Genomic DNA, 22080 nt, shown 5'->3' with positions numbered 1-22080 from the left:
CTGTTATTAGCGAAACATATACCATGAAGCACACTTAAAACTACTGTGATGCATTATGTGAGATGCAGCCAATGACCACTAACATTGTGGAAGTAGTTGTGGACCATAAGTAAGTCTTTGATAATGTGGTACAAATTAGTATACCTCAGAAAATATGCTCTAGCTATTTAATAGATCCATAAAAACAAACATAAACATTTGTAAAGCTAAAACTAATGCAGGTGCTAGGAATGTAAAAAAAACATGATGGATTCCTGCTAGCAGTCTAGAACGAATACAAATGAGTAAAGACGCATGACTATACTGATTACTTAGTAAGAATGAAGTGATGAAGTATGAAGAAAGAACAAAGATCGATCATAATGTTACAATTGACTATTAAGATAAAACATGCATTCATTTAGGTAAAATTACACTTTAAAAATACAACTTATGGAACATAATTATACTTATATAAGTATAAATATAATGATGATGACAGTTGCTAAGTGACATCATCATTTCACTTACCAGTCTCCAATCCACCAGGGATTCCTGCGAAACCTTCCGTGTGGAGTATTCCATTCTCAATCCTCCCAAAGTTAGAGGTTAATGATCCCAGCCTGCTGGGCCTCCAAGCATCCTTTTGAAGCCAGGGAGCACACTCTGCTCCTCAGATCATTCCAGCACTTTTTAATTTCCTCCGGCGAGCGCCTGTTCACTCATTCACTCTTGTGATGGTTCTCTCCCACATTTGCCTTTTCTGGGTAATAGTTGAACAAGGGCAGCAAACAACCTTAGCTCTACCCTAATTATCTCATCCACCACAACAGATCATTCTATATCTGAAAATCTGGGGTTCCTTGCTCCAGGCATGTTACAGACAAAAATATAATTTTTACACATATCAAGATTAGGAGAGGGAACAACAAAACCTACTAAGAAGACGGGCTAAGCAACAAATATGCCCTGGGTCATATTTATGAGAAAGTCAAACAGCACAGTGCAGCAAGTTACCTTGCTGGGCTGCTCTGTGTGACAGAAAGGGCAGGAGTGTTCAGTATTTAAAAGAATATATAGGATTCTTGCCTTCTCCCTGCTCTGGTGTCTTTATGGCTTTCTAGCACCAATGGAGGCATCCTTGCACAATCATGCAGTTCTAAGGAGGATTGTGTTTCTGTAGGAAGGGACACCATGAGGCAGTTTGCACTTTCCATGCGTGCTACTCAATGCCGCACACATTGAAAGAGGAAGAAATGAGGGGAAATAAATATTTCTCCTTGTTACACCTCACCTGGGGGGTTGTAGCAGTCCTGGCACGTACCCAGGTCTACCACGTTTGGTAAATCCGGGAATGCATCAAAATCCATGGGTGTTGTGTGGTCCATAAGATGGTTCCAAGGAAGAAAAGATGTAGGGTGGTGAGGGTGGGACGTGGAGGTAAGGGTGGGATGAGGAAGATGAGGCTGAGGGGATGCAAACCAGGGCTGGGCCCATCCTCACTGTTGTGTTGTGCTATTAACAGAATACTGTTTAAACCTTTTGCAAATATTTAACAGAAACTATTTAAACCTAACATGCAGAACTGGAATCCCTCTGCGTCATGCAGTGTAGTACACAAATCATTAGAATTACCGACATCCTGTTAGTACACATTTCACTGTCGATTTTTACAGTTGTGTTTAAATACAACAAAATGTACATTGGGAGTTGGTAGATAGTGGAAAGAGGGAGGTAGCCCCCCCTTCCATGCAAAATATCCACTCAGTACCTGAAACATTGATGTATGGACATTAGCACACATTACAGAACAAACATACAAGATTTAAATTCCTTGCAAAAATGAGCAATTCTTTTATTGTAAGATTTGATTAACCTTTTCAGCTGCAAAAAGCTACCAGATGCAAGATCAAATCAGCAGGTTTCCCAATCACTGAGCTTCAATCCATATGACCTTGCAGTAAAGGACATGGAGTGATTGACTGAAACATAACATAGCACAGTTGAAGGAAGCATTATCGCCAGATACAAAGTCCAGCAGCCAAGCAGTGAGAGCAGAGCACCACTGATGTCAGTAGCAATGTGGTTAACAAAGGAGGAAACAGCAGAAACTCATTTCAGTACAGAGACCATCTATTCCAATATATTCCTTTCCTCTCTGTAGTTGTCATGTCTATCAGTTAGGATTCATAAGTACATTTAAAAAATTTTTCGAGCATGAACAACTATCAGAGCACTATAATCTGCCATGTCATATAATTTATTAACTGTCCTACGGAATACATGCAGCTCCTCGATGTCATAGTCAGCATCAGTTAGCGCTTTCCTTATAAAACTCTCATCCATACATAGATGGGGAAACTTGAAGCTCCCAACCATGTAAAAAGTGGCTTCGAGGCACGATATCATTATTAAATTCCCTCCATTTTTTAACAGTGATGATGCATTCTTTAAAGCACTGCAGAAGCCTTCTTTGTCTGTCACGTGAAGCTCCAAACAATGAGGCAAGATCAGGCAGTCAGCCGGAGGCAGGACGGTGGGAGAGAAAGGGTTACATTTGCTGATGTCATATTTAAGAATGTGATTGATTTTTCTTTGTAAGCTACTTTGCTTCTCAGGCCAGGCGTCCCTAAAAATAAATAGATAAACACAGTAAATTCTGGAGTAAAAACAAGTTCCTTTCTTTAACGTTATGACATGTTCATAGCTAGTTTTTATGATTATATATGCAATGTATGTAAAGGGAAGATATGTGTGTGTGTGTGTGTGTGTCTTTGTGTGTGTACATCCCTATACATTCCCCAAAACTACACAAACTGTATTTTCAATATTTAAACAAAACAAACATGCTATATTCACCAATGACACAAATATAATGATGCATGACAAAGTAATAATAGACAAAATTATATTTTCCCACAAAGTAATACATTCATTCCTCTAAAATGTACAGCTAAAATGACTGAACCAGTCATTTACATGACATGTTAGGAAGGCAAACATGTGTTATCATACATGGGATACACCTAACACCAGGAAAGAACAAGGAAATATGCTAATGCTTGTTACAGGAAATGTTGTTGTGACTAATGTTAGAAAACACAACATCCTCCAATTATCCAACTTGTCCCATGCATGTGAACAGGCACTTAGAGCCAGATGTACCACCAATTCATTTTGAGAATCTCTAATTGTGATTCATTGCAAATCGCAATTAGAGACTCGCAATATGAATTGTACAAATGTGTCTCAGGCACGTTTAGCGATTTCCAATGGGATCACAAATGATCTAACATTAATATTCATAGGGCAGGTTACAATTTCCCTCCCCATTGGGAAAGGCCACACTCACAGGGACTTCAGACCACCGTGTCTGTGACTACTTTTTAAATAAAGCAGTATTTTTTTAAATGCAGCCCCGTATCCTTAAGGGAAAACGAGATGAGATGCATTGCAAACAAAAAATGAAAAGTTTTCTTTACATTTTTTCAGTCATCAGAAGTCCCTGAGACCACTTGCTGCTCTGCAAAAATGTTGGTGCCACCATTCCGAAATGGGTATGACCAACTTGAAGCTGGTGGCAACTGTGGTGTCTGCAAGTGTTTTGCACCCGCATTCACAGTCACAAAACAATCTTACATACCACTGCAACTTGCTATTTGGAAGGGACGTCTTCGGTACGGTCCATCCAAAAAGTGGCTTGCTAGCCTATTTTGTGATTCGGTGAATAGAATACCGAATGCCAAAATGCTAATTCCATGTCGCAAATGGCCTGATTCTGTGATTTGGACCATTTGCAACATGGAAATAGCTACCTTCATCTGGCCCTACGTCCCATGATGGAATATCTGAAATATATTCAGAGTGCCAGATTGCACTGTTCTAGCCACAGATGGCTCATATATATATATATATATATATATATATATATATATATATATATATAATATAACCTGTTGGGAGTGTGCTTTCACAGAGGACAACTTTGTTTTGCTATAAATAACCGGCCTGTCCAGCCGGGAAAGCAGCACCACTGTACGTCAGAGCAGGTCTGTGTGACTAAAATGGATTGTCACATTTGAGCAATCTGGTTGGGATATTCACAGCAAATCCAACAATCTTACTTTGTATTTGCCTACATAGGTTATGTACTTTTTTCATTATTTCGTTTGGCTCCAGCAACCCACTTGGGGTAAAATGATATAATATGCAGGACTACCGTAACCAGCGTGCATTGTAACTCACTTGAGGCCCACTGGGGCGAGGCTGGTATTTAAAGAGACTAATCAGGCGCCTGTAATCAGACAAGCTGAAGAGCCACGCACTCTGTCTTTCAACAAGGAAATAAATATTTGGAACATTTCCAGGGTGAAATATTTGTATCTTTTTCTCTGCTGATCAAGGAATTTAACCCAGAAACATGAGTCACTAGGTCGTTATAGTTAGGACGTATTTTCTATAGCAAAAGTGTTTTTTGCTTTCCTAATAACATTGGGGTCATTTGACGAATCATTGCAAAATTTTCTGAAAAACAACAGACGCCACTTCAGTTGCTGTCTGGAAGGTTTTGGGGTCATCCATCAAGCAGGGGGTGAGAAATGGGGGGGGGTAAAAAAATGCATTTTCCCATTCATATCTCCATAGGAAAATTTGAACTGCAAAAGCGCCAAAACTACTGACCAGAAATACATTTTGCAGAAAGGTAGCTACTGGTCCAGAAGGAGACCTTTTACTATTTTGTGTAAATCTGCTCAGTAATGTTTGAGAAATTTACAATATCCCAATTTATATAGACAGGGACGCAAAGGATTCAAAACCTCTCCCGATCTCAGGCTGAGATCGGAATGGCTGGCAACACTTCTGTCCCAGGGAAAAATGTTAAAAAAGGGTCAGGGTACACACACCCTGACTCCTTCGCTCTGGTCCTGGGTTTCTTTGATAAGGAATGGTGATTTTATGGCTCTTAAATTATTCACAATATATTCGATTGCTTGCCTTACACGGAATTGACTCCTTTGAGGCAATGTGTGGATCTGTATATGTTTGGATTTTTCTGATGCTGAGTTTAAAAGAACTGAATAACGGAGAAATGAATAATCAGTGAAAACATAGATTTAAAGGCTGTTATGAGCTGCAAATGAAATCAACAGAGTTTGATTAGTTTTATTGAGATTATTACATTGAGTGTATTCACTGATTTTCTATTTAACAATGTCACTATAGTGCTAATGATGATTTGGTGTTATCGTTATCTAATCTACAGTCTCTCTTCAATGATTATACATATAACTTTTACAAAAGTGTATGAAAACAGGGCGGATTGCAGAGCCCCCGTAACTTTTAGCTCCCATTTTTCACTTTTTGCTGGTGTTTTCCTGACTTTGATGGTGCCCTGGGTACTATTAACCAGTCCAGGGCCGATGATCTGAGTAAAATGACTATGCAAATTAGGCTAGTTATAAATGGCTGAGTCAACCTATCTATAAGTCCCTAGTATATGGTAGGGCATGTAGGTTTAGGGACCACAGCATAGGTAGTGCACCCATAGGTGCACTGCTGAGGTGCCCAGTGTCCTTTTAAAGGCAGGCCTGCCTTGCTGGCTGCTTTTAAATTAAAGTTACATGCAAATTCGACTTTGGAATTAAAAGTAGTTCCAAAGTCTAAAACTACCTTATTTTACATATACGTCACCCCTAAGGTGTGCCCTATGTGCCCCTAGGTCTGTGTGTCATGTAACGATAAGGCAGGGACCTTATAAAAATAGTTTTATAAGCCCTGGTGAGGTAAAACAACCAAATTTGTTTTCCCTCATTGTAGTGATTTGCCTCCATAGGCTAGAATGGGGAGACTTCATCAAATTATTAGTTATAATAAATCCCTCATTGGATTTAATATAACTTGTGCAGGTAAAGAGTTTTGAACTGTACCTAAAACGTTGTCAACTTTAGCCCTGTAGTGCTGTGCTCTGATCCCGCCAGCCTCTGGCAGCCTGACCAGGCTGACTTGATGAGTTGTGAAATAGCCTGGGCTGAACACAAAGAGATGTGCCTGGGGGAGGAGGTCTCCCCTCGGCAGATGGTGAAGCAGGAAGGGGGAGGGCTGCCAAACTGGTCTTCAAAGACAGGGAAGGACATTTGGAGAAACCCTGCACCTCCCTTACATCCTGAAAACTCAGACAATTAGGTGTCCCCCTGATTAGATTAGGAGAGGGCAGGAGAAGGGCGTGTTTAACATTCTTAGCCACACCAGTGGGTGGGCTCAGCCAGATGTAACCTCCAAAAATCACTTTCAGCCATGATGAATTTTTGAGAAATGTTGCTCCCTGGGATTGATTTTTGCCACACTTCCCAGGAAGTGGTCATCACAGGGGGAAGGACCCTGCACCTGATTGGAAACCAGGACTCCCCTGTTTTTCACCCAGGAGCAAGGATGAAACTGGCAGAACTGCACCCACATCTCAGATCCCTACCATTTTCCAACAAGGAAGAACTACAGGAGAAAAAGGACTGCCCTGCTGGACCCCTGACCTGCACCTGTACACTGCACTCTAGAGGACTGCACCAGCTGCACACTTGGGCTTCACTCCAAGAAGGTCTTTGCCTAACTTCAACTGGGTCAAGGAGTGACTCCCTATTTGCTACAGGTGAAAAATTGCTAACCAGAGTCCCTGCACCAACTCCTGAAGAAACTGACCAGCTGACCACTGTCCAGTGGTCGTTTTGGAGTTTGTGCCAGGTGCATTCTGGGAGTTGTAGTCTGCACCTTCAAGGAGCATATCAGAGCTTCTGAAACCTTGGGGTGAGCTATGGACCTCAAAAGAAGCTTAAAAGAACATCTAGAAGAAGATCCAGTTTGGAGACGTTTGGAAAACTTTTGGGAAAAAGCTCCATAAAGGGACCGATCCACTGCGGCAACTCTAGCTGGCTTGCCTCAACGATGACCCAGCCTGACTTACAGGTTCATCCCAGTGAATAAAATCTCTGAAAAAGTAACTAAGTCTGAACATAGAAAGTTGACCGGGACCTCCCAGGCAGTGTATCCAAAGAGGGATCCAGGGAAGTCAGATCAAGATTCAGGTTTGCCCCGGTAGAAGGATTTTCACCTTGAAAAACCAACTAAGTCTGAAGGTAAAAATCTCCACGAGGGCTTTCGGGATGAGTATCCGAGGAAGAGTTCCAGGAGGTCGGATTGGACTGGCAACTTGGTCCCGCTGAAGAATATCTTCAAGAAATCAACTAAGTCCGAAGGTAAACTTTTGACCGAGGCCTTCCGCAGGCTGTAGACGAGCAGGGCTCCACCGCGGTCGGCCTTAAACTTTGACTTTGCCCCGTCCAGGTGCCAGATGACCAGATTGGCGCTATTCGTTTCTATGTTCTAAAAAGCATTAATTCTTTGAAAATTCAAATCTCCGTTTCCCTTTATCTGATTTTATTCATTTTGGTGTCATTTTAAAGATTAAAATACAATCTATTTTCATAAATTAGTGTTGGATTTTTATTGTGTTTGTGTTTTACTTATTTACTGTTTTGTGATTTTTAAATGCTTTACACATTTGTCACCTAAGTTAAGCCTTGTTGCTTGTTGCCAAGCTACCAAGGGTTGAGCTAGGTTTAATTTAATGAGACCTAAGTGGAGGTTAGTGGCCTATTGCTAAGTGTATGTACTTACCTGCCCATACCAATAACCCATTTTCCAACAAAAAGCAGAGTAACTCACCTATTCTGTATTGCTATATGATTAAGACCTGGTTGAGGTTGAAATGTGTTATGGAAGTAGACTTTTTGCCAATAAGCACTTGGGAATTACAAACAGATGGAGGGCTTGTTGCATGTTCTTGGAGTAGTTTGTGTTTTTCTTTAGGAATATGTAAGCAACCACGACTCAAGAGGCTGGGTGTCTATTTGATTCAGTTTTTAATGGAATAGGATCCGTAAGAACATAGTTGGAGGTAGATCCTTCTCCTACCTCACCAAGCAGGCCTGAAACATGCTGCTGATTCACCTCAAGCAGTCACCCTTGCTGGCTCAGTTCAGGAAGGACCTCAAGACCTGGCTCTTTGACTGACCTGCATCCTCCTTCACGGCCTTGATATCCCCCCAGTTATAAGTCATGATCTACAAATATTTGATTGACTGATTGATTATCAAAAGCTTCTTTGTTATGTAAGTCAACATAATAAAGTGCCATAAGGTTCAACTGCAAAACACCCATGGCACATTCCTCATGTTTCTGAGTTCCCCATCTACCTTTCCCTTGGTAATGTACGTTATTGTTGGGACAGTACCACAGACAGGCTTGTACATGGGAGTTTTCCAATATCTTTGCACTATTCTCATTACTGGTCCACTGCACCATCCCAAAAACTCCATCTTCTGGCATGGCCACTGTGAGGCTCCGTGCCAGTGGCAATACAGGAGCTCCCTCTACTGGCAGTGCCATTGTAAGACTTTGTACCTTACAGTACAGGAGCTCTTCTACCAGTACGTCGGTTGTGAGCCTCTGTGTCAATGGTAGTACAGGAGCTCCCTCTATTGGCACGGCCGCTGTGAGACTCAGTGCCAGCGGCAGTACAGGCATGCCCTCTACCAGCTGCTGTGAGACTGTCTGCCAGTGGATGTACAGGAGTTCCCTCTACCGGCATGGTAGCTGTGATTCTCTTTGCCTGTGGCAGTACAGGAGCAGCTCCCTCTGCTGGCACAGCGGCTGTGAGCCTCTGTGCCAGCCACAGTACAGGAGCATCCTCTACTGGCAGGGCCACTGTGAGACTCTGTGCCCATTGCAGTACAGGAGCTCCTTCTACTGGCATTGCAGCTGTGAGTCTCTGTGCCCGTGGCAGTACAGGAGCTTCCAAGACTCCTTGCCAGTGGCAGTACAGGAGATCCCTCTACTGGTACAGTGGCTGTAAACCTCGGTTCCAGTCCATCAATCAATCAGTCATTTGTAGAGCTTGTCAATGTCACCCCTATGGGTATCTGGGCACTGGGGTGCAATGTCTCTTTTGAAGCGCCAGGTCTAGAGTATCTTCCTGAAGTCTGCCACTGAGGATGTAGTATAGAAGGGAAGCGGTAGGCTGTTCCAGGCCTTAGCAGAGATTTAAGAACAAGAGTGGCTGCAGCTGGGGTTACACCAGATTCTAGATGTGTGTGTGAGGGCCAGAGGGCAAGAGCAGAGGTGTCTGGTGGGTTGGTGGAAGTGTAGACGTGGTTGATGTAGTCTGGTCCTTGGTCCTGTAGGGCTTTGTAGGCATGCGTGAGAAACTTCAAATGCCATCTCTTCTGGACAGGGATCCAGTGGAGGTTTCTCAGGTGGGGGTGATGTGGGTGCTACTGGATGGTCCAGGATGAATCTGGCAGCAGTGTTCTGCGTTGTCTGGAGCCTCTTTAGGAGCATTAATGTATTCAAGGCAACTGGTGATTAGGGCCTGTTTGATGGTTGTCCTGGTGTTGGCTGGGATCCATCTGAAGATTCTGTAGAGCATGCAGAAAGTGTGGAAGTAGGAGGAGGCAACTGCATTGATCTGTTGCTTCATGGTTAGCTTACTGTCAAGGATGATGACCAGGTTGTGAGCATGGTCTGTAGGTGTGGGAGTGGGTCTGAGTTTGGCTGGCCACCAGCTATGGTGCCAAATAGAGGGGGTTTTGCTGGAGACCAGGACTTCCTTCATGTCAGAGTTGTGCTTCAGGCAGGTAGTTTTCATCCAGTTGGCTACCGTGGTCATGGTGTTTCCGAGGTTTGTTCTGGTGGTGGAGGTGTCTTCAGTAAGTAAGAGGATCAGTTGAGTATCATCTGCGTAGGAGATTATATTGAGATTGTGGGATCTAACAATGTTAGCAAGGGGGGTCATGTAGTTTTTAAACAAAATGGGGCAGAAGGATGAACCTTGGGGTATGCTGCAAATTATGCTTTAGGATGAGGTGAAAGGGGATAGTCAGACTCTCTAAGTGTATCCCGTCATGAAGAGGGAATCCATTTGAGGGTGTCCTTTTGTATTCCGATGGTGGGTAGTCTCTTGAGGAGGGTGTGGTGGGAGATGGTGTCAAACTCGGCTCATAGGTTCAAGGAGGATCAGTGGCAGTGATGCATGTGGCCTTGGTACTGTGGTTGGAGCAAAAACATGATTGGGAGGTGTCCAGTAAGTTGTTTTCTTCCAGGGAGCTGCTGAGCTGCTGATTAATGGCCTTCTTGAGCACTTTGCCCAGGTAGGGGAGTAGAGAGACAGAACGGTAATTCTTGAGCTCCTTGGGGTCATCACAGGGTTTTTTCAGGAGTAGTTTGGTTTCCACATGTTTCCATTTGTCCGTAAAAACTGCAGACATGATGGAGATGTTGAGGATGCTGGTGAGTTCCATGCTCATGGTTCTGAGGTTGAATAGGTGGTGGAGGCATGGGTTGGTGGGTACCCATGGAGTGAATGGATGACATGATGGCTGAGGTGGATTGAGTGGTGAGTGGTGCTCATGTGGAGATCGTACTGTTGGTGTGAGCCGGGGGGTCGAGAACGTTTAGGTTGCAGTTTGTGAATTACGGGTCAAAGTGTTTGAAGATGTTGTTGATCTTGCTGTGGAAGTAGTCTGAGAGGATAGTGCAGACTTCTTGGGAGGGGTGGATGGTATTCTCTGTGTGCTGCTAGGTTGGATTATTCTTTGACTATTGTGAGATTTGATGCTGAGTCGATTCGTGCATTGATAGCTGCTCTCTTGGCCTCCCTGAGTTGTTGGTGGTAATTGCCGAGGGCTTCTTTATGGGCATTCTATCTGAGCGATTCCTGTATTGTAGTGTTGTGTCGCTATTTTAGTTGTATCTTCATACACGTTATTTTAGCGAACTAGGCCTGTCGCTGTGCACTTTAACCCAGATATAATTTGTTAAGCTTTGTTTAATATTTTAACATTAGCTACATTTGCAGTCTTGTTTTATTTTCTCTATCTAGCTGTTCTTTGCCTAGGCCAGCACTGCATTCTTAAACAAGACATTTCTTTCACCATGTGCTTTTCTCAAGGCTGTAGTAAGATAGGTTACCAGCAAACGTGGTAACAGTTTGGCCCTCATTCCGACCCTGGCGGTTTGAAACCGCCAGGGTGGAGGGCAACGGAAGCACCGCCAACAGGCTGGCGGTGCTTCCAGGGCTATTCTGACAGCGGCGGTAAAGCCGCGGTCAGATAAGGGGATCCAACGGTTTACCGCCGGATTTCCCCTGGCCCGGGGAATCCTCCATGGCGGCGCTGCATGGGGTTTCCGACCCCCTTCCCGCCAGCCTGTTCCTTGCGGTAAAACCCGCCAGGAACAGGATGGCGGGAACGGGTGTCGTGGGGCCCCTGGGGGCCCCTGCACTGGCCATGCCACTGGCATGGGCAGTGCACGGGCCCCCTAACAGGGCCCCACCATGATTTTTACTGTCTGCTGTGCAGACAGTGAAAATCGCGACAGGTGCTACTGCACCCGTCACACCCCTGCAACTCCGCCTGCTCCATTCGGAGCCGGCTTCCTCATTGCAGGGGCTTTCCCGCTGGGCCGGCGGGCGATCTTCTGGATCAAATGGTTTCATTTTCCCGAGTGTATTGCAACTCGTTTTCCTTTAAGGAAAACGGGCTGCAATACAAAAAAAAAACTGCTTTATTAAAAAAGCAGTCACAGACATGGTGGTCTGCTGTCTCCAGCAGGCCACCATCCCTGTGAGTGCAGGGAATCGCAAGAGGGTCGCAAATTGCGACCCACCTCATTAATATTAATGAGGTGGGTATTTGCGACCCCCTTGTGATTCCAGATGGTGTCAGGGACACCATTCTGCACATGGGTTTGCGACTCTGAATTTGCGAGTCGCAAACCCTTTTCTACCTACATCTGGCCCTTAGTGTGCATTAGGCCATAACTTAACCTTTATCTCAATCAGATTGCCTATAGTAATAATATCGACTATCGTTGAGTTGGCTATACTATTCCTAAAATCCCTATTTCATTAACAAAAATTAGATTTGGAACTAATGCATTGCAATGAAAGATCTTTGATCCTATTCTCATCTCTCAGCCCCCTAGATTGACCAGCTCAGTCTCCATTTTCTGCAAAGTATTGATGCACACTAGTGCTACACATCACTGTGAAATTACTTGGGACTCTACGAGCTACTTAAAGAACGTCACAGAGAATGCCAACTCACTGATATCACTAACAAGTATGATTAGGTAGCGCAGAGCACCTGCGTAGCTCAAACTGGATCACATAATAATTTTCTTAACATAAGGTAAACATAGTTCATCTCTGAGTGTGAGCAGCATGCTTTTCAGAAAAAAAAGGTTAGCACTGTAGAACACCAGAATCGCAAAGCCTAGCAGGTTGAGCAGGTCCATTCAATCCGTCTATTGGTATTTCAGCTGCTGGGTTGTGCGCTGGACCAGGGTGGTGCATCAGACATACCTGAGTACCCTAGCACAATGAAACTAATGCACTCACAGGGGGTAAGCAAAACTAGGCCTGCTGCCAGCATGAAGGGGAGGTAAGGGTGCATGTAGAAAATCAGTGCTGCCAACTCCTCCTCACTAAAGGTACGCCAGAGCTGCACCCCTTGGCAGCGCTGCCACCCACAAGGTGGGTGACTGCTGATGGCTGTCCAAGGGCCCTTGCGCTGCTGCTCCCCTGTTAACCATCCTCGCCCTGCTCGGCCATGGTGCTGGGTGGTGGGGTGAAGAAGAAAAGAAACAGGAGGAGAAGGAAGGAAGGGAGAAATAAGGGGGAAAATGCAAAAAGTCACAAACAGGACAAAATGGATGAAAAAACATGAACATTTTTAGATACAAGAAGAGACACTAATGCAATAAATAACAAGCATTTGCAATGCAATAGGTCTAGCATTTGCTTGAGTTCAAAGCTATTGGCGTTGTAAATGCATAACAGGACTTTTCTGGCCATATAGATTGGTCAACCCTGCCGCATAATATGGTCCTCTCTGCCGCAAACTTCTAGTGACCCTGAATAGAACTAAAGCACTTTCATTTACCTTCTTTCTCTATCTGCACCAAAAATGAAAAAATTGCCATTGTTTATTTTATTGTCTTATATTATTATTTTCAGAGGGAAGCGAAACACATTGTTCCACCGTGGCTTCTGTGGGGAATACAGCATTATGTTAAGACTGTGTTCAGACCTGAATGAATCAGATTAGGACTGGCTGAGAACAGAGAAGTCTGTCTGGTTTTGAGGGAACATAAATGAAATTAGGATGGGGGTAATGTAACTAGGACACCATGGGCCCTGGTGCAAGCAAAGAAAATGTCCTCTTCACTGCTGCTGAAATAGTAAAATACATTATTGTCAGTGTCCGATTGCTTCGTTAAGGCTCTGAACCTGGTGCTACTGCACCTGTTGCACCAATGGTAGCTACAACTCTGCGGTGATTCGTCCATTGTGGGGAAGGATTAAAAGGTTCAAGAAAGCTCTTCTCATTGCCCTAAGTTTACAGAAACAAACCTATTCTTTTTAGGAGGGTGACAATTTAGATTTTAAAGAACATTAGAGAAGGAAACATATTTAGAAACAATTTCGTAACCACTCATTACAAACTACTTGTCATAAACATGAGAGAGTGATAAAACAGAACCTATTTTCAACAGTGCAGGTTTCAGGAACCAATAAAATGCTTTACTCCCTCTTGAGCCAAGATCAATGTAACATCACATACAATTCAAAGGACACCCCTTTATTCTCCACAAATGGGGAACAGTACAACAACTGCACAAGAAACACAGCGCAAAATACATAATAGTGTAATAAAACTAAGCATGAACCCTAAGGCATAGTTAAATCACTAATACTGGGCCCACACGGTGTACCACGCTACATATCTGCAAAGGGCTCTGGCACCTTCTAATGGGTAGGAAGGGCTACTTATACTAAACAATACATTCGTCTTGCATCTCCTTGCCCCACAACCACATGATGAGTTATAAAAGGAGAAACCTAAATTCTTTACTACGTTTTCAATGTTCAGCCCCGAGACGTGTTCACCTTCCTCTTCATTACTGATGCAATGCTGAGCTAATACCACACGTTTATCTGACTACCAGCATATCATGCAGTGATGTCACCTACCCACGTGATTAGGGTAATGGTAGTCACGCTGTGCATGTTTTGGGTGATCAGCTCTTGAGCACTAAACACCGGGACATTTTGCAAAAATAGAAGAAGGACAATTTTACAACAAAGGAGCATTGTGGAATGGCAGCTCCTGTCAACATCAGAATGCAGAAAGGGCACAAAGAAAATAAATAAAGTTATTTTTATTTACAGCCAGCATCATGGATGTTAATTAAATTGCTTATTTATGACAACTGCTAACTGTACAAGTCGGGCAGCCTCGGGTTGCACAGAGTGGTTCACTGCAAACGGTCCCAACTCCGGGAGCCTCTTGAGCACAAACTGCAACTGTGAAACACGACCCCCCGCAAGCAAAAGAGCTCACTCTCGGCTAAGAAACTCCATCTCAAAAACATCCCCCTCACCAACAAAAGACCTCATCCTCAGCCCGATTGTATTGTTGCAGCAGGACTTTCGCACTTTCGTGGTGTCTGTTCATTCCCGAAATAGGCGCTTGTTCAAGCTAAAAAGACATAATTGAGAATATTCTAGCCTTTTCCCACCCTCCTTCTGCTCCTACAAGTTTTAACAAGGATTTGAACTGCAATAAGTCTCGCGTTCGCTCAAGTTAGAGCTCTGAGCGTTTTCTTGCCACACAAACTGAAAATAAAAAGTAAACCAGTTGATATAAGCACTGGTTCAAAGCGCTGCTGTGAGCTCCCAGAGACAGACAAAAGGAACAAGCATTTGCAATGCAAGAACAGAAAGTGAGCGAGGGAGAGTAAGGAATGGAATAAACAAAGTCACACATGACTGCAGATGAAAATAAGTAATAGACTAGAGCCCTGTTAATAGAAACAGGCTGGAGCCACTGAAACATCCAGCGCTCTGGTCAAATGCTATTAGCCAAAGGAAAAAGTAATCCCTAAGCACATGCTACATAGGCACAAGTGGAAGGGTACAAGTACTAGGGTCATGCTCCAACTGTGGAAAAGGTGGGACAAAGAGCGAGGATTGACCACTAGAAAGCAAGGATTTTTAAAGGACACTGAAACAAACCAGTGAAAAAGCGGAGACCCCACAAAGAAGTATAGAAGTATGTACTAAAGTATATACAAGAGGTCCCGAAGGCTCGACCTAAAAATGAGGGGTAGAACAATTAGAAAGATGGGAGATTGAGAAGATTATTGAAGGATGAAAAAACAGGTCCAGCACCATAAACAAAGTCAAAAACAAGATGGCCACGCCCATGCGAACCACGTGGTGCTGTTTGAAAGTGATTTTGAATGCAAGAACGTACTTGGCATTGCTTCTAACATAAAACAGAACGCGAACGGGTGAAACGAGGAACCTCCATGGCGGAGTTTTTTAACTACTTCATGGAGTTGCACATAGCACAACTCTATGAACTCTGCCAACTCCTAGTAATGAGGTCTGATAACTGAACGTAAACAAGATAACATCAACCCAAGGGAGCATGTTTGTAAGATGGCCAGATGTCGGCCTACAGCAAGTGGAATGGAGATCAGCTCAATAACAATAACAAAGTGCTTGTAGCGGAGCTTTCCGCAGGTGAAGAAAGACTCCTGAATCTCACTTTCTCCTTCCTTGGCCAGAACATTACTAATGATGCAAATACGCAGGATGTAACCAAACACTCCTGCTCTCATCTTCTACATCTGCCTCAGGTGCATATTATTTTTGGACAGTGAAACAGGCACATTGAGGATCAGTTAGCTGCTGTGTCTCCTCAGCCCATATCAGACACCTCACCACACTCCTGTGGCAGACAAGCCACTTCCTGCAGCACCCGAATAATCACAGGTCTACCTGATGTAACCTATGGTTACATCTCTATCAACACTGTTAGGCTCTGCTCATAGAGCATATTCATTGCCCCTCGACTCTCTGCTTCTCATCTGCTTCGTATAGCCTTGGAATAGCTGAAAAGGCTAACATGTCTACATAAGAGGCAAGGGAACATAAGGATTTCAGGGAGCGCTAGCAAATTGGCCACCTTAGCCAAAGAAACACTTCTAAATGTCTTTAACTGACCAACTTGGTGTAATAGAGACACAAACCTTCAGTCTGATTTTTAAAGCCACAAAAAGCCACCTTACATGGCTCTGAGTGGCTTAAAAAATCTGGAGTAAAGCAATGCAGCATAAAATGGTGTGTTGCTTTACTCTGCTCTAGGGAGACATTCCATGGGTTTTGCATAGGTGTTCCTGCGCAACTATCTTGGATTTTGACACATTCCCAGATTTACAAGAATTTGTTAACCTGAAATTGTTCCAAAATCTTAAGCCTCCCCAGGGGAGGGGATGTGCCCTTTCCCCATCACACAGTGCAGTGCAGCAAGGTTACCTGCCCTTCACTGCATAATAATCTGATAAATATGCCCCTATCATGTGTCCATAGGTGGCAAGAGAATGCTAGTGTGTCAAAGAATTGTAGCAAATTAACCATCAGACAAGGAAACACTTTTAAATATCTTTAAGTGACCATGAGTGGCTACTCATCTGGGTTCAACTTGGGCAACTTGGTTCTAGTAGAGCGTCAAACATTGATAATGTTGCTGTGGCAGAGGAGGATAGAGCTGTCCTCGTGGGCTCTTAACTTTGAGGTAAATAAGGTTCTGTAGTTAAGCTGATATATCCTTCTCCACATGCAGCCTGCCCACCTCTCGAATGAGGCTGAGGATCACTATTTGTTGTTAGCGCTAAAAGCTACAGCTGAATGATTTATCTAAATCCATGTTCATGTGTAAGAGGAAATGTTTCTGCTTTCCTCTCAAGATGGAAGTTTTCAGTGGCAGTTCTCAACCAATTGCTCACTTGGCGTATTTAAATCAAGTTATTTGTAGCCCTGAGTACTTCCAATTGACAGATTTTAGTCAAGTCCTCTGCAGGGCTTGACCCTTTCTACAGAGCCACCCAAACATTTTGCTTTTACACCCTTCTTTTGTTGAACTTGCTGTTGCCTGCTTTTATAACTCTTTACAGTTTACCAGTGCTAAATAGTGCTAAAGTGTTTCTACTGTCTCCCTAAGGCATGTTAAAATTGGCCAAACCTGAGTGACACATTTAATTTTGGTATGTCTCCCTAGTATATGATACTACATGTATCCAGGGCCTGTAAGGAAATGCTTCTTTGTTTTTCACTACCGTAAGACCTATCTTTCCTATTGGCTAACACTAGATTAACCAATAACATTTCATAAATTCTAACTTTGGATTGGAAGTAGACAACTTGGACTTGGACACAAATTAATTGTAATTAAAAAGCTCTCAAATGCAACAGTTGGATTTTAAGTCACAATTCTGAAAATTATCACTTTTTGAAAAGTAGCATTTACCTGTCCTAACCATTTGTGTCTTCTGTCACTCTCCTGCATCACATAACTGACATTAGCTTTGCAGTTGAGGTTTGCGTATTCTTTCAAGAAAGTAACACAAAGAGGACTAGTTGTTGGCAGATGGCTGGGGACGAGCTGTACCCTGCACCTATTGTACTTCAAACGGGCTTGCCTCTAGCACACACAACAGGAAAATAACACCAACCATTTGTAAGTAGTAGGCACCCTCATTCTTGAAGTAGGACACCTAACACTTTGGGCTGGTTGTCCCCAATCTAAGAAGCCTTAAATGCCTCAGAAACCTCAGTAACAATTGGGAACTCCTTGGGAACTCCTTGCCATCTCAGAGACCGGCAATGAGGCCTGCCCAAGCCCTCACTTAGAGCCTCCACCTGACAGTGGATGACAGGGGCCTGCCTCTTGACACTGACAGCTGACAGTGGTTCCTGCTGGTTGCTGTCCTTGGGAGGGGAAAAGAAGTCTGATCCAAGGTGGCACATTAACCTACATCACTTTGTTGGCCATGGCGATACTGTCCAGGGAGTGGGATGCATCTGTGAACAAAGTAAGGTTACGGAAACACAGATTCAGTCCAGCTTGAATGAAAAGTGAGTAAAACATTGTCTTTAGATTTTCCTGAGAAAATTGAATGCCTCCTCCAGCATTGCAGTCCACCTCTGTATGTTCGAGGCATAGCAAGGGAGTGATTTTCTAAAAAAAGTTGTTATAACTCATACTGCTGTCATGCACTGGCAATTATATGTCCTTTTTTGTGTTGATAAGAACTTCTGTGCCCTTTGATGACAAATCTCCAAAGAACATTCCAAAATGGTGCTACTTTTCACCCCAAACATGCAAAGTGTTGGGGTGGTCCATCGAGCAAAGACAGAGAAAAAGGGGGGAGGTCCCAAAACACATTTTCCCCATTTATTTATCCGTAGGAACCTTGGACACAGCTTTGATCTTAAGCTTAAATATCTTAGAATAAGATACTGCTGCTGGCTGCATTTACACAAAAATTGACCTGGAGAAGGATGCTAACACAAGCCTGTTCCTGTTATTAAACAACTGAGGAAGTTGAGGTCCTCCTTAAATTCTTTTGTTCAGCATATTCTTTTTAGAAGAAATGTGAGTGTCTCAAAAATATGGGGGTTGCCTTTTGTTATTGCAAATTCAACATGACTTGCATTCTATTCTTTACTCTCGCTTCTTGCATTAGCTTGGTTGGTAAGACATCAGCTTTTGTTAATCTTTTACTGACCATCATATAGCTTGACATTAAGTACTAAGAGCCTGATTTAGCGTTTGGGGGTTAGAATATTCTGCCTGCCGTATTGCAAGTCACATAAGATATAATGCACTTGTAATATGGCAGACAGGATACTGCATCACACATGTGACGGAGTATTCATCCGCCAAAGCCTAAGTTAGGTCCTGAGTCAGACAATTGTTCCCATGAACTGATTATAAACTCTTATATATGAGACTGGCAGATCTTTCTTTAAAACTGTGGGATTTCAAACTGTGATAGCCAACTTAGGGCCTGATTTAGAACTCTGCGGACAGGTTACTCTGTCACATTGGTACCGGAAATCCCATCAGTCGAAATCTAAATCCCATAGAATATAGTGGGATTCGGATTTTGGTTGATGGGATATCGACCTCCGTTGTCACAAAGTATCCCTTATGCCAAGTTTTAAAATAGGCCTTAGATTTTAGACTCATTGGTATTTGTAAAAATGCTTAAGTGTTGTATCTTTGCACAAAAGTCCAGTTTCACAAAGGGTCTATTCACAAAGTTAAAGTTGCATGTGAGTAAATCTACATTGATAACATTATACTGTTGAGTAACTTTACTACTTTTGGATATTTTTTAAATTTGTTAAAATGATGTATGGAATTAATCATATGTATTACCTAAAAATAATTGAATAATATATTTAAAAAACATAATGTTACATTAAATTCTGGATTCTAAAATGGATATTACAGCATTTTAAAATGTCATACAAAATATGATTAACTTTTAAATTAATTGTTAAATATTACATTTCAATTATTCATAGTTTTACATAATTTAAATTGTTTCATTTCATTTCAAATTACTTTTCATGGTGTGTTTTTCAAGTCACTATCTCCAGTGGTTTATGTTGGAGGGCGATGCAGTATCAGTGGTTAGCCAAGAGGTGTGCATGAATTACATCACATTTGATATGGATTACATATCCAATTGTTTTGGTTGCAATAACTTTAGAATAGCTCTTTGTGGAATGTAATTGTGTTACTCTTATGTTGATGGGTGAACATACCTATCTAAACTCCTACCTAACCCTCCCTTAACCCCTCCATACTCCTTTCCCTCCCATAATTACACCTCAAATGTATACTTATGTGTACAGGGACTCCATAGCTGTAGACAGAGATATCTGCACAAAAACATTTAGGCCCTCATTACAACATTGGCGGTAAAAGCCGCTTACTGCCATGCAGAAGACCACCAACACACCGCTGCGGCCGTGGAATTCCGCCACAGCTATTATGACTCACATCTCGGAATCCGCCAAAAGTCAGACACCCACACTGTCCGCCACACCAAAGGTCAGTGATAAACTGGCGAAAACAAACCGACACCGTAACGCCAACAGAAATACGTCCACACTATCACGACACACGAATCCACGTGGCGGTCTTTCAAACGCAGTATTCCATTGGCGGTACACACCGCCGCGCTCAAAATACACACACACATACAAAACACTGCCACATTGGACAATTCCAAATACACACACCTGATTACCATACACACACCACTCCCACACACCCATTACAATATAAAACACACACCCACATCACCCACAAACCCCTACCACCAAAAATTCAGAAAGAAGGCCAGAGAGAGACAGCACCAGCAAGAACAACAGCATCCACAGGCACACAACACCATCACCCACACAACTTCACGCACCTCACACCACACACCACTACATATCACCACACTTATCACCACACAATCCACCCCACACATCACCCACACCACCCCATGGCACGGCAAAGACACCCCAGGTTCTCTGGGGAGGAGTTCAGGGTCATGATGGAGGAAATCGTCCGGGTAGAGCCACAGCTATTCGGAGCACAGGTGAAGCACACCTCCATTGCTAGGAAGATGGAGCCATGGCGAAGAATAGTCGACAGGATCAACGCAGTGGGACAACACCCAAGAAATCGGGAGGACATCAGGAAGAGGTGGAACGACCTACGGGGGAAGGTGCGTTCCGTGGTCTCAAGACACCACCTGGCAGTTCAGCTGACTGGCGGCGGACCCCCACCTCCTCACCCACAACTAACAACATGGGAGGAGCAAGTCTTGGCGATTCTGCATCCTGAGGGCCTCGCAGGAGTAGATGGAGGAATGGACTCTGGTAAGTCAAAGCTTTACTATTACATCCCCCACTCTACCTGCATGCAATCACATACCCCCACCCTCACCCTCACCCCCAGCACCCCTACTCTTCACAAATGTCCCAACATCACAAACCACCCATCCCAACACCAAGCCCTGCAGGCAACAACAAAGCATGGACACACATCACCAAAGCATGCCCACTGCACATACCCATACAACCATCTAAACCATCATCACATAAGCTCCCACACAGGAATGCTAGCACTCAGGGTACACCGTCACCCACCCATTGCACACCATTACATACACAGATTTAATAACCATCCTTTTATACCTCTGCAGGACCCCTACCCAACGTCACCGGACAGGAGGGTCCACACATATCCACACTGTGAGAAAGTAGCCTCTTTCTAGCCTTGTTACCCCCACTTTTGGCCTGTTTGTGAGTATATGTCAGGGTGTTTTCACTGTCTCACTGGGATCCTGCTAGCCAGGGCCCAGTGCTCATAGTGAAAACCCTATGTTTTCAGTATGTTTGTTATGTGTCACTGGGACCCTGCTAGCCAGGACCCCAGTGCTCAAAAGTTTGTGACCTATCTGTATGTGTTTCCTGTGTGATGCCTAACTGTCTCACTGAGGCTCTGCTAACCAGAACCTCAGTGGTTATGCTCTCTCTTTACAAATTGTCACTAACAGGCTAGTGACCAATTTCACCAATTCACATTGGCATACTGGAACACCCTTATAATTCCCTAGTATATGGTACTGAGGTACCCAGGGTATTGGGGTTCCAGGAGATCCCTATGGGCTGCAGATCTTTTTTTGCCACCCATAGGGAGCTCTGACAATTCTTACACAGGCCTGCCACTGCAGCCTGAGTGAAATAACGTCCACGTTATTTCACAGCCATTTACCACTGCACTTAAGTAACTTATAAGTCACCTATATGTCTAACCTTTACCTGGTAAAGGTTGGGTGCTAAGTTACTTAGTGTGTGGGCACCCTGGCACTAGCCAAGGTGCCCCCACATCGTTCAGGGCAAATTCCCCGGACTTTGTGAGTGCGGGGACACCATTACACATGTGCACTGTACATAGGTCAATACCTATGTACAGCGTCACAATGGTAACTCCGAACATGGCCATGTAACATGTCTAAGATCATGATGTAATGGTGTGTATGCATGATCCCCCGAGTCTCTAGCACAGACCCGGGTACTGCCAAACTACCTTTCCCGGGGTTTCACTGCAGCTGCTGCTGCTGCCAACCCCT

At 43.6% G+C, this 22080-nt stretch overlaps 1 protein-coding gene across 1 annotated transcript in view; it reads right to left on the bottom strand.

Annotated features, from left to right (window-relative positions):
• Positions 1 to 1803: 1803 nt before the first annotated feature.
• The window catches only part of LOC138258060 (nicotinamide N-methyltransferase-like), a 108102-nt gene continuing 87825 nt past the window's right edge, over positions 1804 to 22080 (bottom strand). The window contains exon 3 of the mRNA XM_069205914.1: positions 1804 to 2608. Within this exon, the coding sequence (XP_069062015.1) occupies positions 2179 to 2608 (430 nt within the window). The 3' untranslated portion in view covers positions 1804 to 2178. The remainder of the gene's footprint in view (positions 2609 to 22080) is intronic.

This window comes from Pleurodeles waltl, chromosome 2_1 (genome assembly GCF_031143425.1).
Source record: "Pleurodeles waltl isolate 20211129_DDA chromosome 2_1, aPleWal1.hap1.20221129, whole genome shotgun sequence".
Classification (NCBI taxonomy): domain Eukaryota; kingdom Metazoa; phylum Chordata; class Amphibia; order Caudata; family Salamandridae; genus Pleurodeles; species Pleurodeles waltl.
Note: the sequence above shows the minus strand (reverse complement) of the source record. Positions and strands in the feature narration are given on the sequence as shown.